Below are 19,883 nucleotides of genomic sequence, written 5' to 3' on the forward strand. Positions count from 1 at the left end.
TGTACTAGTAAACATCCTACAGTATGCGAATACTCTATTATTATACTGTACTTTATTAATCGATTCAAATAATACCTAATTTGTTTTTTGCACCTGCTTTTTATAAAACTGGGTCTTGTGAAGCCAACCAATTCACTGCTGGGCACAGTTACATGTGTTTTTATTATTCAGTTTTGCTAAGTAACTTAACATGCATGTTTTTGGGATAGAGATACCAGAGTAACCAGAGACAAAACAAAAAAAATCCATATATACATTGATTTTCCATTAAGAGTGGCAGCAAAAAAAAAAAAAAAAAATATATATATATATATAAATAAATGACCCAGAAATGTAACTGACCTCCACTACTTTGCTTCTACCCACATTAAATATACAGAGCACACCACAAGAAGTAATTGAAAGAATCTTAAGACAGTTATCATTGTAGATACAGAAATTACAAATGACAAAATTTCAACTGGTTACAAAAAACTCACACTGAAGCGTACACTTCAGCACACAAATTACAATACAAAACAAGTAACAAATCCACGACTAATTCACTAACAGCAATAATACAGTAAGTTTGCCATAAGTAAAAAGAAAAATCTTTTAATGCCCATGAAGGGGTTTTTCCAAGCCATACATCAAAGTCCAAGGGAAGGATTACCAACCGTCTCTTCATTCAGGCCAACCAGACCCCATCCCAAATTCACCACAAAAAGAAAAGGAATCCCCCCTCTCTCTTCAGATATTTTTTTTTTACCTTTTGTAGAATTTAATCAGTTTTCACCTGAGGGTATTATGCGTATGTGTGTATAGTTTTCCTCAACCAACCTTCACTCTCTTGCTGTTCACCTCTTATTTTAAACTAAAATTTAGATTCATATGCACTGGTACAGTGAAATTCTGAATTGCATATCAGACCAACGTATAACAAGATGCCACATTCTGGTGCTATTGTTAGCCAAACATGCACCTTTAGTAACTTGCATAACACCTTAAGAAAATGAAAAATATCATTTGCTGAAATTTAAGTATGAAAGGTTTCAGTTTCTCAATCATTTTGCAGTAGTTTTAACATACATTTAAAATTATATTTTAATACATACTTAGATTAAAATTTCCCATGCCCACATATACTGAAAAAATAAAGTAACCTATAAACACTGTACTTATAGATCTTATATAGATTATGATATTATTTCATAATCAAAGTCAGAGGTAGTTCAGATAAATATTCTTTGGAATCAATTCAGTGACAAATTAACAACGATTTTAAAAATACAAATTCTAATAAAATATTGGATATGCTCAAAAAACCTGTATGTTGTGTCCATTTCTTTCTATTCACTTCATAAACTGTCATTGTTATATCAGGCAGCAGTAAACTCCAGAGTCTGAATTAATTATGTGAGATATCTAAGTAAATTTCATTCACAAAAACACTTCTTTTGAAGTTGGTTTTGCCTCTCTTGACTCCCATGACAATATTACTTTTTTTGTCTTAATCCTCCATCACACTACACAACATTTCAGTGATTTTTCAATTGTAAATCTACAGTTGTGTAGTGTGACATCCCCAGCAATTTAGTCATAGTGTTCTGTGACTTGCCACAGATTTTCTGTTAAGGCATAGCGGTGTGTCCCTTTGTTGGTGAGAATTGACAACCAATGAGACCTCAGTCGGAAATACAATGCACACAATGTGATCACAAGGAAAGAAGAAAAATGTTTATTTTGGTCAAAGCAAATAGAATTGAGGGTTGTTTGCTCAATGTCTTGTGTCTGTTATACCACAACAGAAAGAGAAAAGAAAAAAGGCAGGCCAAGAGTGCAGCTGAACTCATAACACCTAGAAGACATTCATACAGTCACTGGCCCCATCAGCAATACTGGCATACTTTGCATTTACTTCTTCCCAATCTATTTCATGTTCTACTTCTGTTAAGTAGCTACCCAATTAGGTTTGGCTATGATTGTTAAATTTTGATTGTTATATTTTTGTCTACTGGTTGTAATTGCTACTTAATTCATTCGATTAGTGGTTTATGCCTAACTTTTATTGTTGTCTTTGCAAAATTCCTGTTTCATGTAATTGTTTCCATTTTGTTAACATTAATTAGTTTGTGTTTTTATGGTGTATTCTCTCTCACTTGTCTGTAGCTTGTTTATATGCGATTACGATTTTCCATAGGCCATGACAGGCAGCATGGTGATTGGCTGTCAAAACTGTGTCAAGCTCACAAATTGTGCTAAAAAGTGGAAACAACATAATCTGTCATCTCCTGCATTTCGGATATCTATTAAGGCAACATAGTGTACTGCTTGCCTAATTTCATTTGGATTTTCCACATGCAAATACTTTTAGATTCTAGTAATTCCACAGAAGTAAGTCCTGAAAGACCAGCCTTAATTAAAGGGGCAAATCACAATCCAGACTTTCAGGGGTGGATTTTAATGGAGTAGATGTAGGCATTACACCAGGCCTTGTTGAGCCTGATGGAACCTTAAGAGACAAGCCCTGTGCAACACACATCAAACTTAGCTCTAGTGGAACTGTGAACTTACTTTACAGCCTGTCCTTATCACTGTGCCCAGCATTAATGATTAATTTATCATACTCATCCATGACGAATATACTGTAATATAAATGGTAATGCAGAATACAGGGTGGAGTATAATATGGAACTGATAGACCTGATATTTGGACTTAGTAGAAGAGTGAAACTTCAGAACAAGAGTGATTGAACACAATTAGTGCACAAAAGGAATAAATAAAAATAATGTTAATACAGTAATCCCACGCTATATCGCGCTTCGACTCTCGCGGCTTCACTCTTATCGCTGATTTTATATGCAAGCATATCTAAATATATAACGTGGATTTTTCGCTGCTTCACGGGTTTCTGCGAACAATGGGTCTTTTTACTTCTGGTACATGCTTCCTCAGTTGGTTTGCCCAGTTGATTTCATACAAGGGACGCTATTGGCGGATGACTGAGAAGCTACCTAATCAGAGCACACAGTTAAGTTCCTGTGTGCTGATTGGCTCAGCGACGGAGTACTGCATTAACCAGGAAGTCTCATCTCACTCATTCAGCATTAACGTGCTCCTGCTACTGATTCAGGGGCCGTGTCCAAGCACCAACAGAAGATGCAAATGATTGCAGAAAAGGTAAAAGTTTTGGATATGTTGAAGGAAGGGAACAGCTACACCGCTGCAGGACACCATTACGGCATCAATGAGTCCACGATTCTTTTTATTTAAAAAGGAGGAAAAGCATATAAGATCTACGGCCGCAGTGTCCTTTAACCAGGGCGCAAAACAAGTAGCAGGTGGAAGTGATAAGGCAGTAGTCTGGATGGAATCTGTTTTAGGGATTTAGATTGAAGAGTGCTGGAAGAAGAACAACGGCGGTGCTACACAGTCACCTGAAGAGGCTCCTTTAGAAGAGCTGTAACGCTATCCTTTGTTGTGCAGTAGAATTAAACTCATCGTTATCGTACAAGTCGTCGTGTCATTGTTGGTGAGTAACTATAATTAATTATCTAAATACAGTACTTATTACATGTACATAGTTTAGTGTCACTGTACACACATTTTACTGTATACAATTTTTCTTGCATTGTACGTATTTATTGCTGGTGGCCTGTCTGTCGTAATGGCTGTAACATATGTGATATCGGAGACGCTCGATATCTTTAAAATAATATTTAGGTTTTACTGTATATAAACTGTGTTTACATACATAATTTCAACGAATCTTACCTAATATCTAAGAGAATACAAAGGGTTTATGCTGTATAATTGTGTGGGAAATGCTTATAAAAGTGTGGGAGAGTTTATAAGGGCTTAAAATATATCAAAAGAACCATATGAACATATGGTTTCTACTTCGCGGATTTTCACCTTTCACGGGGGGTTCTGGAATGCAACCCCCGTGATGGAGGAGGGATTACTGTATCCCATATTGAAAAAATGGAGTAAACTTCAGTTGAGTCTAATTACAAAGATACAGCATTAGAAATTACTAAGTGGGGTATTTGGAATAAATATAATGATCACTGGGATTCCAGAAGTCAAGAAAATGGAAATTCTGCTAAATTCAGGTTGGCAGTCTTCACCCAAATTCTTGAAAAGGCTACTGAGGAAACTGAATTCTGTATAACTCATATGTGCTTTACTTTGCCAGGCAGAAAGGTTTTCTGTTGTGTGAAAGAAACCAGATATGTATTTTTCCCTAATTTCAGCACTGAAATCATCAAAAAAAAGAGCATGTCATAATAGCATCAAAAAACAATTACATAAGTTAGAAAAATGTTTTTGTCTTATATAACCAGCTGACTGTATGTGACAATTGGAAATCAATCGTACAGTACATGTACTGTACACCTGAGGGAGCTAAGAAGAACATAGAAGATCATCCTGAAGTGTAACCAGATATATAAAGATAAGCTATAGTCGTTTTTGTGGCAGAAAGAATAATATTTGTGAGGAAACAATAGTCAATATTATATACTGATGTAAAACTTTACTATCTGCCTACTATATTGTAAATATTGTTACATAGTTTTACTTTCTTTTTAATATTATTTCAGTAAATGCCATAGACTTTGTCAGTAGTATACTGACAGCATACATATTAAACAGCTCTAATCTTTCTACAGTATAGTCCATAAAATACCACTGTTGTCATGTCTTAATAGAATAGTATTAGTGACTCTGAACAAAGTACAGCATATTTTAAGTTACTCAATAGCAAAAGAGTACCTACTATTAATAATACTTAGACTCTTACTACACAACATCTTCTTTTTTTAATTGTTTTATGTCATTTAAATAGCATTATATATTGTTATATTATAACTAACAATCTGCACCTTTAGTGCATTGTTAAATGTATAGTTATTACATGGCCCCAATATTAATAATTTTAGTACTGAATTAATGCTGTTCTAGACTAATGTTTAAGTATCTGTATGTAGTTGAAATACTCTGGTTTTTATATTGACTCTGGATAATATAATTAATAGTATTATCATAAGTATTTTTAGATTAAAATAGCCTTTTCCCCTTTGGTAAATGTGTGAACTGGTTAATATTATTAAAAGTGTCACTATAGCATCAACAACAAAAACATGTATTTATATATCACATTTTTATATAAACAATATGCTATAGCTCAAAGTGCTTTACAAGATGAAATAAAAAAGGACGTTAATATAATATAGACAAACAAAATTTGACCGTACCATTATACAGTATGTAACAAACGAAAAGGTAAGGTTGTGGCATACTACTTTTAGCCCTGCTCTATACTAATGCTTAACTATCACTGTTTACTGTATTTGAACTGCTGAACAAGTATTTATAATACAGTAATCCCTCGCTACTTCGCGGTTCACTTTTCGCGGATTCACGACTTTGCGGGTTTTTAAATACAAGCGATTGCCCGCCTATCGCGGAAGTTATGTTCCAGACCCATCAGCAACAGGAGAAAATCCGCGATATAGAAAGACCATATAAATAAACATTTTTTTAGTTTAAGCCTTAAAATACCCATCCCACATGCTTTAAACACATGTAAACTTATAAAACACACTTTGTTAACACATATGATATGTGGATGTCGGGCTAAGGATATGAGTAACATCTCACTATTATAAAACATTTTAACTTCACGCAAGACAAGACAGTGAGACAGGAAAATTGGTGATGTACAGGCTTTTAAATTATTGACATGCAGAGCGACAAGCAGCACAAAGCCAGCACAAAGTCCACTTCTCCTTAGCGTTCATTCAGCTCCCCACCCCCTTGACAATGCGAAGTGGCAGGAGCGTACTGCGCTTCCGGGGAGGGGGGGTTTGAGCGAAGGTGCGTTCAGCCCTCACACACACACACCCACTCCTCGCGCAGAGCGACAAGCAGGCATTTTGGCAGAAGCAGCACAAAGTCCATTTCTGCTCAGCGTGAGTTCAGCTGCCCCCCTTCACAAAGCGAGTGCAGACACATTGACGTCTGATCGCTGCATGCAGTGTGCAGTGTTGGTCTGAGGTGTTTAAGAATGTAGAAAGTGTTTAAGAGCACAGGAAGTGTTTATAAGAGCGTGGGAAAGGTTAACAAGAGAGTGAGAAAGGTTTATAAGAGTGTGGGAAGGGTTTATAAAGCCTTAAAATATGTATAAATAATAAAATAAATATAGGTCGCTACTTTGCGGATTTTCACCTATCACGGGGGGCTCTGGAACGTAACCCCCGCGATAGGTGAGGGATTACTGTATAAGTAATATTGAACTGTACCATGTGTCTTGTTTATCTGGGAATACTAGCATTGCTGTTGCTTTTCTCTTAGGGTTTTCTTATTACATTGTCATGGGAGATCCCTTTGTTCCTGATATGGCCCACTGTGGCCCACTTTGTATGTTAAAGGACTGGGACTCTGAAGTTTTGGATCTTAGCTTTGTTTTGGAAAGCAAGATATGTAATGAAGTAGGGAAGCTATTCTCGGCTTCCTTCTTTTTATCAAGGGAGTTTATTATTTCAAGATATCACTGATGGCAGGGTGTACCATGTGAAACTATTCAACAGTTAAATAGAAGTAGGAGAAAGTGCTGTTTTCTGTCGAAACTTTACCACTTTAAATCACAACAGTTACTATAAAGTATGAAGTGTAGAAAATAAAGGGTCACTCGTTTCATAAGATCAAGTTAGATTTGTTAAAGGCGGACAGATACTTTCAGATTTTGACATATATTCAACATAATATATATCCTAGTAGAAATAGAGCTTCCTGAGGTCTTGACATTTCTGGATGTGGGAAAAGGCTTTGATGGAGCTGACCAGGAGTTACTTATTCATTGCATTATGAAAATTTAGATTAATGGATTAAACTATCATATGGACTATTAAACCAACCTAGGTATAATTTAAAACTAACAACATGTGAGATCAGAGGAGACTGTGTGCAGAGGGCACAGACCTATAAATACCTGGGAGTGCAGCTGGATGATAAATTGGACTGGACTGCCAATACTGATTCTCTGTGCAAGAGAGGACAGAGCCGGCTGTACTTCCTTAGAAGACTGGCGTCCTTCAACATCTGCAATAAGATGCTGCAGATGTTCTATCAGATGGTTGTGGCGAGTGCCCTCTTCTACGCGGTGGTGTGCTGGGGAGGCAGCATTAAGAAGAAGGACGCCTCACACCTGGACAAACTGATGAGGAAGGCAGGCTCTATTGTAGGCATGGAGCTGGACAGTTTGACATCTGTGGCAGAGCGACGGGCACTGAGCAGGCTCCTGTCAATCATGGAGAATCCACTGCATCTACTAAACAGTGTCATCTCCAGACAGAGGAGCAGCTTCAGCGACAGAATGCTGTCACTGTCCTGCTCCACTGATAGACTGAGGAGATCGTTCCTCCCCCAAACTATGTGACTCTTCAGTTCCACCTGGGGGGGGTAATAACATTATACAAAGTTATTGTCTGTTTTTACCTGCATTTTTATTACTCTTTAATTTAATACTGTTTTTGTATCAGTATGCTGCTGCTGGAGTATGTGAATTTCCCCTTGGGATTAATAAAGTATCTATCTATCTATCTATCTATCTATCTATCTATCTATCTATCTATCTATCTATCTATCTATCTATCTATCTATCTATCTATCTATCTATCTATCTATCTATCTATCTATCAAAACACACCAACTATAACCAACCTTAATACAGAGTATATAATACTAAAGATAAATCTAGCAGGTTATACAAAAGTAATTTGTTTCAATGAACAGAGAAAATGTGTAATTAATACATAATTAAATTGATGATAATAGGAATAAGAACTGTACCAAACACCTACAAACTTGAAAATCTTATTTGACAATAGATGCATAATTCATTGTGTGTCCAGTCCCAGTATATTGTACCATTAGATGTGGGATTTACCCAAAAATATAACCATACACAATTCACTAACAGACCTGCCCATGAATAATAATACATGACAGTACACAAAAGGGAGTCAGCTAGCTTCAAAGTTAAGAATGATTCAATACACTCTTGGCAGCAGTAATGTAAAAAGTGCTCAGGGTAGTGGCACCAAATCCATCCAGTTGACCCATAGATTGCAAACTGTGTTTGTGGAAGGATAATATATAAGGAAATATTTGCACCTAGGTACCGATTCTCACAGATTCTCCAAATAAATATTGTGCTGCAGATTAAGGGTTGGATGCTTAAATCCTTTCTGCCTATAAATCTAACTTAAAAGGAGACCAAAAAAAGAGTCACTGTAGCAGGCAGTCTTGCTGTTCAACAAGTTTCAGGACTGTCCTTTTTTCAAGGATCACATAGTCCATTTCTCAGTAATGGAGCAGCTTTCAATTGTAGGTCAATGCCCTATACACATATACATATTTAAAACAAAGACTGCAAAACAAATACTTTTCAAACATAAATATTTTGGTACAACAGACCGGTAATGGGATACTAAGAAATAATTGTGGCATTTATTGGTCTGCTCCTTTCCATATCTTATTTTTATGTTATAGAAATTCAATTTATTTTATATTAATGATGGCTGTCTTTTTTTGCATCACATTAAAATCATGAACAAATTTTTGGTAATATGCCAGTCCATTTAAGGGTATACTGTCTTCACAACCACACTCATCTACACCCAATTACAAATTACCCAATTTGAAATAGCCAGTCTACCTACCTTCATGTTGTTAGGAGACTATTTGAAAAAGAAAGAAAGTGACTTAAATTGACATCAGCTAAGCTTGTATAGATGACCTGGTGCAACTTGTGTTGTAAACATTTTTTGAAAAAGATTCCTGTTAATGTGATGATATTATTAGGTCATTTCTTGTAGCAGATACACATTTTAATTAACATTGTATTCCAGTTTGTTTCTTATAGTCCATAATGAATATAAGAATATATTACATTTTGTCATGAAATCACATACATCTGACAGAAACCTATGATATTTATGTTAGCGAAGCTTGAAAAAGGAGGCATGAAGTTGTTGTAGTGAATTATTAATATAAATTCTTTAACAGTGCTTTGCTGTCTCTTGTTCTTGTTATCCAGCTTGTCCGGTTGCCCAAGAGCAAAGAAAAGTGGTATCAAGATTGCACATAGTAAAGAGGATAAAGAAGACCAGGAACCAATAAGGTACTAAATTGAATGTAGTCATTTCTCTGTTAATGCTGTTTTTTTGGGTAATTTAAAACATTATAAAAATTGTGTAATTTAATATCTATTGTCGCACCACCTGTATATTGTTCTAGTCCCCTTCAATCTTACAGCTGAGATAAGAAAATTTTGAAAATAAATTAATAATATTAGAGTACTAGCTGTTTTATCTGGCTTTCCCTGGGAAATTCTGTAAGACAATGGGTGTCAGTTATGGTGCTGTTGGTTAATCAGGTGTATCAGAAGTACTATGTTACTAACCAAATACATTTCTGTATATAATATATGTATTTTTTTTTACCAAGTGCTAATATTATTAGCAGGCACTATGTTATGTAGTGTTTAAGGCTTTGGACCTAGGACATCAAACCCTGAGTTTGTAGGTTCAAATGTACTGACAGTGTGTGATCATGGGCAAATCATTTCACCTGCCTGTTCTACAATTACAAAAACAAAAGAAAAATTACCAATTGTATCTCATATGTTGTAAATTTCCTTGGATAAATGCATCAATCAAAAAAAGAAGTAATAATAGTAATATTTAAAGGTCACTGAGGAAAACATTCCTGAATTAGCTCAATTCCTGATTTTTTTCTGCTTTTCCTAGTAACTTGGCTTTTGCTGATGGTCATTACAAAACACAATATTACAGGAAAGTGTATTCTTTTGAACTGAAATGGGTAATCAGTAGGAACAGTGTCATATTTTAATATATAATGTAATGAACCACCGTAGTGGGGTGAAGGAAATGAACACAGTGCAAAGATTCATTGGAGTTTGAGGAAATGGCCTTTGTATTATAAATCAAATAAAAAAACTGGAAAAACTGTCATGGGCTGAGAACTTTTTATGTAAAGATGTTTCCTTCCATTAGGGGAAGGAAGGTTACCCCTTAAAAGCTCCAATGCTTCAGGTTCAGTGCCACAAATTAGGTGCCTTTTAGGAAAAAAAGGAATGATTTGAGTACAGCTGCATATTGAAATGCTGGTGCATGTACTGAATTACATACACACACTCGCACATACTCAATCACACACACAGACAGACATGTTTTTATGGCAGAGTCATAGATAAGAAAAGAAATTTTGCATTCATGATATGTGAGTCAATATGTGCAAGAGTATGTTAAAGTAATGGCATGGATCCACTGTACTAATTCCTTTCATAATTTTAAAAATCATGTCACCTCTTAATTTTAATCTTAAAGAAACAACTCATTTATTCTGTCTTAACATGTATTTGGTTACTCCATCATGCATGCCCATTTGTAACAGTGAATATTATAAATGCCTTTGCAGAAATTTGGATAACTTCCACATTTTGTGTTAATTGGATGCAAGATGCTGATTATATAATCATAATTATAAAACTAATTAAAATCAATCACATGGTGGTGTTAAGACACTCTGTCTTCAAGTAAGTGTTATGATAACTTTTGTCAGGAGATTCCATACAGTTATTGTATTGCAGTATATTAAAAAGAGTAAAATGTATTATCAAACCTATGTAAGAAAGAATGGGATAAACTTTGGTGAATAATACAATTTAGTGTGTACTTATACAGTGCTATCACCACATGATTTTGTCTGTACTATCAATTTGTAAGGAGTAATGTCTAATGTTCATAATTTATTCTGTTTTTTTTAAATTTTCTTGTTATGAAATATGAAGATGTCCAGTTCCTGGTTGTGATGGACAGGGTCACGTGACCGGCAAGTATGCATCTCATCGTAGTGCATCAGGTTGTCCTCTAGCTGCAAAACGGCAAAAGGATGGCTATTTGAATGGCTCTCAGTTTTCTTGGAAATCAGGGAAAACAGATGGCATGTCATGTCCAACACCTGGTTGTGATGGTTCAGGCCATGTCAGTGGAAGCTTTTTAACACATCGGAGGTAGGTCATTATATATTTCTGACTTTAAAGATAAAATAATAGTTTAAAGTGCTACTGTCTTCTTGAAGAGAGTATGCCTATATGTAGTACTTTATTTTTATTTATCTAAAAGTTATCCTTACGCCAGTAAACACACTACTGGTGTATGCTTGCCATCCAAGGCTAAAGGTATCAAAATTGTTAACTGAACAACAAAGTCTCTTATAATTCATACAATAATTACATGATGTTAAAAACTACCTCATAGTAGTAATGTTCAGAAGGAGAGATATTGTGCTGTTTTAAAATAAACAGCAGAGTCACGTTAACACATATACTGCAGTATTTTTTTCCATACAGACATGTTAGTCCATGTTCAAATTTACTGCAAAGAAGAGAAATGTAAAATAATGTAAACATATTAACGTATTACAGACTACCACATAATACTGCTGAATTAAGAAAAAATATATCCCAGCATTTAAGTTACTATAATATGAAATATGATTTTCAGTCAAATAATAAATTAGGTTTGCAGAGATTAGCTAATGCCATTGTTTAACACTCCCACTACCACCTTCTTCCAACGACCAGTCCCATCCCTACCATCCATATTACATCAACAACTCTTACCACATCACCTGGGATGGCCAGTGTCAAGTCCTCCAATGGCCATCAATACAGGCTGTCCATAACTGAAGATCAAGTAAGGAGACAACTGAGGAACCTACACACAGGAAAAGCCACAAGACCAGATGTAGTCAATCCTTGATTTCTTATGTCCAGTGCTGTCCAGCTTTTTGGTGTCCTCTGTTACTTTTTTATGCTGCCCCTAAACTCCAGAAAGTCAGCTGCTTGGAAGACATCCTGCATTGTTTCTGTTTCAAAAATAAGGCAGGAGCTTCTTCACTTAATGACTACAGACCAGTGGCACATATGTCAAACATCATGGAAACCTTTGAGAGGCTTGTCCTGGACTATATGAGTACTCTTGTGGAAGACTACCTGGACCCTCTACAGTTTGGACTGGAGGATGTAATTGTCTGTCTGCTCCACAAGGCGGATTCTCGTCTGGAAAAAGCTGACAGCACTGTGAGAATTATTTTTTTGATTTCTCCAGTGCTTTCAATACTATCAAGCCATCACTGTAAGGTCAGAAATATGCAGGTGGATAAGCCTATGGTGTCCTGGATAATGGACTATCTGCGGGGCAGACTGCAGTTTGTGAGACTCATGGACAGTGTCTCTGATACAGATGTGAGCAACACTGGAGCACCACAATGAACAGCCCTGTCTGCTTTTCTCTTCAAAGTATAGGAGTCAGGTGGACAACTTTGTGTCTTGGTGCAGATAGATTTGTCTGCAGCTTAACATAAGCAAAACCAAGGAACTGGTTATTGACCATCACCCCATCAAGGAGCCTCTGTGTCTGGTCACTATCTAGGGAATTGATACGTAGAGGTGATGTGCTCCTATAAGTACTTAGGGGTCTACATCAATGACAGGTTGGACTGGTCTCATAACACAGAGGAAATATATAAGAAAAGACGTAGCAGGCTCTTTTTTCTTAGGAGACTGTGTTCCTTTAATGTGGGTAATGACATCATTTACATCTTCTGCAACTCTGTGATGGCCAGTGTAATTTTCTATGCTGTAGTATGATGGGCTGGTAACTTCAAAAGAGGCCCACTGAATCAACAAGCTAATTAAATGGGCAGGCTCAGTTATGGAATGCACTCTGGACTCCCTGGAGGCAATAGTAAAGGAGAGAATTAAAACAACACTGACACACTAACACTGGGTACTTTCAGCCATCAAATCATTCAGTAGAAGTGCATCAAGAAACACTAGTGGAGTTCTTTTATAGCAACAGCAATACACCTGCATAATGCTTCACCGAGACTGTGACTGTCAAGTCAAACGTTTTTGCTCATTTTAATTTTCTGGTGTGTGCTCAGACCATTTTGTGTGTGTGTGTGAAATGAATGTGTGTGTGTATATATATATATATATATATATATATATATATATATATATATATATATATATATATATATATATATATATATAGGGGTGGGCAAAGTAGGTTTATAGTTGTATGAAAAACTTTTTATTTATTTGTTACACACAACCTGTATCTTATGTGCACTGTACCATTGTGCCATTCTTTTCAGTTAATAAAGCTATTGTAATAATCATAATCTGAATGTCTTTTTCCATATGGACAACTGTAAACCTACTTTTGCACACCCCTGTGTATGTGTGTGTGTATATATATATATATATATATATATATATATACATATATACATTAGCTGTGTAAGCGCCCAGGCTTCTAGAAACTATTGAAATCGTCAGAAAAAAATTTGAAATGCAGAGTTGTTGTTTCGTTTTGCAGATGTGCTCATCCCCCCCTTGTCTATCAGCGGCTAAGCAAGTTTCTCTCTCGTTTGTGTTTCCTCGGCGGTTTCACTTTGGCGATGGAGTTGCTTACTTTCAGCTTCATGCTGTAGCCTCGTGCTTCTTTCTCCTTCATATACATATTGGAAATTCTTTAAACAGAACATAAATTGATACAGTCTTAATCATTTAGCTAAACATTGCTGCAGCGTACCATGCCTCTTTTTATTATTTATTAGCAGGATATACAACAACAAAAAGAAAAGGAGGAACATTCCACATTTTTCCAGCAAACTGCAATAATACACTGCCACCTAGTGACGAGATAAACAGTAATTGCTAAACTATGTACAGTATATTGTAGTTGTTGCATCAAATCAGTGTTAATAATAATAATACTACATTTTAGTTTATATAGTGCCTCTCAACTTGCTCCATCAATAAATATTTATTTATCTATCAATTTACTTATTTATTTAAAAATCAAAATTTTTATTTGTATGGAGTGTTATTTGATTTGTTAAAAAATTCAATAACATTAAAATAAAAAAATAATTCTAAATTTACCCCGGGACAAAAACAGTTGTATTTATGTATCTTTTTAGACATCATTTGCAATATTTATTTTCAATTTTGCAACATTTTAATTTTCAGAGTAAATGGTTGGCTTCTTGCATTTATTTTAATCAGCTGGTCTTTAAACATTTGTTTATATTATTATTATAGTGAAAATACAGTTAGAATAATAGAAATGACATATTTTAGCAATTAAATTTATCACTATGTACTGTATTTTTCTTTGTGCGAAACAGGCTCACTAATATTATAATATATTTTTGCACTGCCTAAGAAAAGTATAATATTTTATTATTATACAACAATAAATTACAGTGTATTTAAATATCAATTTTTGACACTGATAAGCAGAAAAATACTCATAATGTCAAAGTGAAAATAGATGTCTAGAAGGTGCAGGGTTAAATTAATGACAAATATAAAGTATGTAAGTATTCCATTCAAGTCAGTATTTAGTAGATGCACCTTTGGGAGCCATGGCAGCCTTGAGTCTATGTGGAGAGGTCTGTCAGCTTTGCAAATCTGAACATTGCAGATTTTCCCATTCTTCTTCACAAAACTGCTCAGGCTCTATCAGTTTGCATTGGGAATCATGAGTAAGTAGCCTTTTTTAAGTCAAGCCCCAAAACCCAGTTGGATTGAGACCTGGAATCTGACTCAGCCACTCCAGATCATTAAAGCTGTTTTTAAGCCATTCATGTGTATCTTTGGATTTATGTATGCTTTGGGTTGTTGTTTTGTTGGAAAACAAGGAGCAGGTTTCTTGCAGACTGCATCAGCTTTTCATTGATGGTTTGCAACTATTTTGTTGCATTCATTTTATCCTTTACCCTCACAAGTCGTACAGGGCCTACTGCAGAGAAACACAACTCACAGCATGATGCTGATAACACCATGCTTTACAATTGACAATGGTGTGTTTTTGATAATGCAGAATTCAAACGTAGTGTTCAGTCTAATGGCCAAAAAGCCATCTCATCAGACCATAGAACCTTCTTCCAGCTGACTTCAGAGTCTCTTGTGTGCCTTCTGGCAGACTCTTTCCACAATGTCTTGCTTTTATTAGCAGTGGGTTTCTCCTTAACACTCTGCCCCAAAGCTGTGACTGGTAAAGCACCTGGGCAGCAGTTGCTGTACACACAGTCAATTTAGCTTGTAACTTTTTCAGTTATCATAGGTCTCCTGGTGACATTTCTTACTTCTTTCTGTCACTCAGTTTTTGTGTACTATATTGTAAGGGATATTCAGTGACTTTGATATTTTCTTGTATCCATACACTGACTTCCGCTTTTCAATCATTTATACTTGAGTCGATTTAACCCCATGACTACAGATAGATGATCTCCGTTTAACTAATTATGTCATTTCTAAAACCAATTGGCTACACCAGTGATGAGTCATGTTAAGGGGTGTGAATACTTGTGCAGTCAGTTATTTTGTATTTTTATATTTATAATCAATTTAGATAACTTGCAGTGCAGTGTTCATTTTCAGTATGACATTAATGAGTCGTTTTCTGTGGATCGGTGACAAAAGAGCCAAATTTAAGTGAATGTGATTCAGTGTTGTATAGCAATAAAATGCAAAAACTTCCAATTGATAAATACTTTTTATAGGCACTGTATTCAGTTTTTATTATATACTAAGCAGACTTTTAAATGTTCTTAAAACTTAAATGTTGTTCTAACCTACTGGGATATTTTTGCTTTTGCTTTATGTTTTAGTCTGTCAGGGTGTCCCAGAGCTACATCAGCCATGAAGAAAGCTAGATTGTCTGGGGAGGAAATGCTAACGATTAAACAACGAGCCAGCAATGGTAATTAATATGCTCTTTACAAGTAATGTTTTTTTAACATTTTTAACAGACAATACTAAAACCTTTATTTCCCATTGCTTGCCATATATTTTTTGTATTTCAGAGTGTAATTGTTAGTTTGGAAGATGAACATGACTCTCAAAGTAATAATTTCTTTATAACCAGTTAGTTGTTTCTTGTTTTTTGTATTGTACACTTAAGCACATTTAATCATTTGCATATTATATTGTATTGATCAAATGTTTGCTAATTACTTTTTTTCCCAGTCAAACAAACAGTTTTCTAGCTATTTTTCATAGATTCAATTCATGATCTGGGGGTCGCAGCTAACCCTGGCCAAACTTAGCACAAAGCAAGAAAAAGGTGCTAGTCCACTATATCATCCACTCATACACACAAGACCAATATGAAATCCCTAATTAACCTAACCAGCATGTCTCAATAAATGTGGTAGAAAACCCATTGAGAAACAAAAGAGAACATGCAGACACCAAATGGACAATATACAGACACAGTATTCAAACTAAGGACACTTGTTAAACAATTTGGAGTAAAGTCAATGCAAATTAAGAAAACATGAAGAACAGACTTTATTAAATAAAAAGTAAAAATTGATTTATTTCATGGCAACAAATGTGACTTAAAGCATTTTAGTTTTTGAATGGTGACACAGAGCTGTGCAAATTTCATCTTGTTTACAATTTCAGATCATCACTTTACCCTTTTAAATACATTATTTAATATGTAGCAACAATACACTATAAAAAATGAAGCAGTTAAAAATTTCAGAAAGCTACTTAAAAGAGGATAGCAAACCTAAGGCCTTAACATACACTGATAGAGACTCCAGTCCATTAGTCTATATCAGGGGTAGGCAACGTCGGTCCTGGTGAGCCGCAGTATGTGCAGGTTTTTGTTCCAACCCAGTTCCTTAACGAGAACTCAATTATTGCTGATGAAGCACATATTGCTTAAGTGACATTTTGATGCTTCATTTTAGTGGTCTCGCTTGTTAAGGTTCTCCAACCTTAATTGCTTATTTCAATCTTAAACTGCTGCATTCAGTGTTTTAATTGCTCCTTATTAGCAATAAGATGTAAAAGACAAAGCAGCCAGCAGTTCTCCAGCTAGCTTTTTTCCAATTACATCTGTGTGTGTTCATCATGCACTGTTTGATTTAATAAAACACTTAATAGAAAAATGTGACAGACTGAAAATGATCTGTTTTAGGCTTCATATCATTTGGATGATATCCTTGGAAAGGAAAAAAATCTACGATATAAGAGCCTTACATTGCACAGACTAACAAGCCATAAAATTAAATAACGTCTGAGATTGGCAATGATTGGTTTCTAATTAAGCAATTGGGTTGGAATGAAAACCTGTAGCCACTGCGGCTCACCAGGACCGACGTTGCCTACCCCTGGTCTATATTAAAGTATTAAAAAAATAAAATAGAAAATCAATTATTTTTATTGTAGAAAGAGTCAGGCCCCAACAACAAAAATATTAGCATGAACAATTGGCAAAAACAATTTAAACTCATGACCAAAGAACATAAATATGTAGAACCCAAAACAGAAGTCAAAGGAATTGTCTGAAAGTGAAATGTAATATAAACTGGCATCACAGCTGCAACAAACTAACCCTAGTATGTCCTTTAATTCTGATAGAGAATTTTATTGCTAACAAGCATTATGCGTACATTGGAGAACACATTGGAGTGCTACTAAAAGCTGTTGCCTAACCAATCAAGGACCAGGATTTGATCTCCTGGTTGGTCACTTTATGTGAAGTTTGCAGATTCTATGTTACATATGCATTTCATTTTCTTCTCAAGTTAATTGGTGTCTCAAAACTGGACAATTATAAGCAAGTTTTAGTTTATTTGGCTCCTCTCCAAGTATAAGCTGTACCATTAAAGCATGTATGTGGAAGTTTTGGAGCCAGCACAAGACATTTCCTTTGAAAAATTGCTATAATGCTTACTTTAACTGTCATAAACACCTTTTATAATATGTTAATTTGGAACTGTGGCATGTTAAGCCTATTTTTGTTTTATTTCTGGGCATGAATATTAGTGAAAGCCAGTTTGTCATTTGAATTAATTTCATATCTTTCAGGCATTGAGAATGATGAAGAAATTAAACAGCTGGATGAAGAAATCAAAGAACTAAATGACTCCAATTCTCAAGTGGAAGCAGACATGATTAGACTTAGAACTCAGGTAAGTTACATTCATTATAAAGTTTCTGTGTTATTATTAAAGTGTAAATGTGAAAATGTGTGTATTAAACAGTTGTTAACTTGTTAAGACATAAGTAAAACAATGCAATATGCAATGGGTGGTGTTTAATATACAGTAGTAGGTGTAGTGTTAAATTTGCTTTACGCTACAGTCAGAATTATGATAAAATTGGCATATATGCATACTCTGGATATACTTTCAGTTTCACTGTGCTCTGTACACATGGCAATGAACTTCAAATGTGGTATAATTTCTTGAATTTAGGACTTCAATCAATAACTTTGAAAAGTTTCTTTGAATAATTGTATTCATAGAATACTGATACATTTTATTTGTATTTATGAAATACTGTTTATCATTAAAATACCTGTTTGAATATTAATCAGCAGATTAATAAAACCATCTGTATTTAAACTGACTTATCCTGAGCAGGGTCCCTGAAAACTTTGAGCAAGTACCCCAGAGAGCAACAGGCACAATCCCTGGAGAGAGCGCCAATATCAGCAGATGAATTTAACGTAAAATATATGTCATGTCCTTAGTTGAATAAACAATTACTAAGACCAATATAAAATATAACTGAAGCACACAGTATTTTTATATTATATATTAAAGAGTTTTTGGAACATTTAAAAATCATCATGTAAACAATAAAAAAAAGTTAAAAAATGTCCAGATATATTATGGTGTCCATTAGGCCTAGGCATTTCGGAAATGTCTTTTATTACATCAGGGCCAACTCTCAAATGGCCTTTGAACATATTTTAAAAATGAACATTTTTTAACATTTTTCGGAGATCAACAAGTGATAATACCGTTTCTTCTCAATCGAGATGCTCACCACGACACTGAAAACCATAAAATATTATGACTTTAAAAGAACATCCTTGGGCATGTAGCATCTGAAAATGCCCTTATGTTTATTTAAATTCATTAATACCTAGAGTAATTACCTTTTCAAATCTAATTGACTGAGATCAATTAAGTTCAATTAAATACATAAAATATTATTTCAAAATTAATTTACCTCAAGTATACATATAACTGTGTATCAACAGAATGTAAACACCCTGCCGATGCAGTTTGCTTCTAGGTATGTTATAAAATTCTGAATTAGAATTACCTTTGGATGGTTCGATAATAGGCAGCAGTGCCAATCCTGGTCCCAATATTATATTTAAAATGTATTTTTTGCATTTTGCCTTCTTTAATAGATACTTTGTGCTACAAATATCTTTAAACTCCTATTACATTGTTCTTATTGCATACTGCTTAAATATGTAAAAGAAGAATCTCTGTCTCTCCTTACTATAAGCCTAATTAAATCATACTGTGCATCAGGTCAAACACACTTTAATTACATGAATAAAATAAATATGAGTTCCGCTAAACAAGTTTATATTGTTTTAAAAAACTTTTCCTTAGACAAAGATAATTTGGAACACCACATGAAGCCTTCGATGAGATGGCTAGAAAGTTCTGCTAAATTTATTGGCCTTACTTCTCATACGTGAATGTTTGGATTTTTTGCCAGAATTTCAATTTTGCTTTCATTTTTGTTTGTATGATTCATGTCATCCTTCTAGTAAAATAAATGGTACAATATGCACATACAGGATCTCCTCAGTGCAAATGATAATGACATCTGCTGCGATACGTCCATAATAACAGCTTTTTACAAAAAACTAGACTACTTGATTGTTCTTTCAAACAGAACATTAAGAATAATAAAGCATTCAAAATATCTTTCCAAATAAGATTTTTGAATGTTATCTACTGAAAT

The 19,883-nt window shown here is 34.8% G+C and overlaps 1 protein-coding gene across 15 annotated transcripts in view; it reads left to right on the forward strand.

Moving 5' to 3' along the window:
• LOC114648100 (myelin transcription factor 1-like protein) overlaps positions 1 to 19,883 on the forward strand; it is a 647,050-nt gene that overhangs the window by 607,219 nt on the left and 19,948 nt on the right. For all 15 annotated transcript variants that reach the window (XM_051925515.1, XM_051925514.1, XM_051925524.1 and 12 more), the window contains 4 exons: positions 9,084 to 9,167; positions 10,860 to 11,081; positions 15,761 to 15,852; positions 17,976 to 18,079. In XM_051925515.1, coding sequence (XP_051781475.1) covers positions 9,084 to 9,167; positions 10,860 to 11,081; positions 15,761 to 15,852; positions 17,976 to 18,079 — 502 coding nt within the window. The remainder of the gene's footprint in view (positions 1 to 9,083; positions 9,168 to 10,859; positions 11,082 to 15,760; positions 15,853 to 17,975; positions 18,080 to 19,883) is intronic.

The sequence above is a fragment of the Erpetoichthys calabaricus genome, chromosome 3 (genome assembly GCF_900747795.2).
Source record: "Erpetoichthys calabaricus chromosome 3, fErpCal1.3, whole genome shotgun sequence".
Lineage (NCBI taxonomy): Eukaryota > Metazoa > Chordata > Cladistia > Polypteriformes > Polypteridae > Erpetoichthys > Erpetoichthys calabaricus.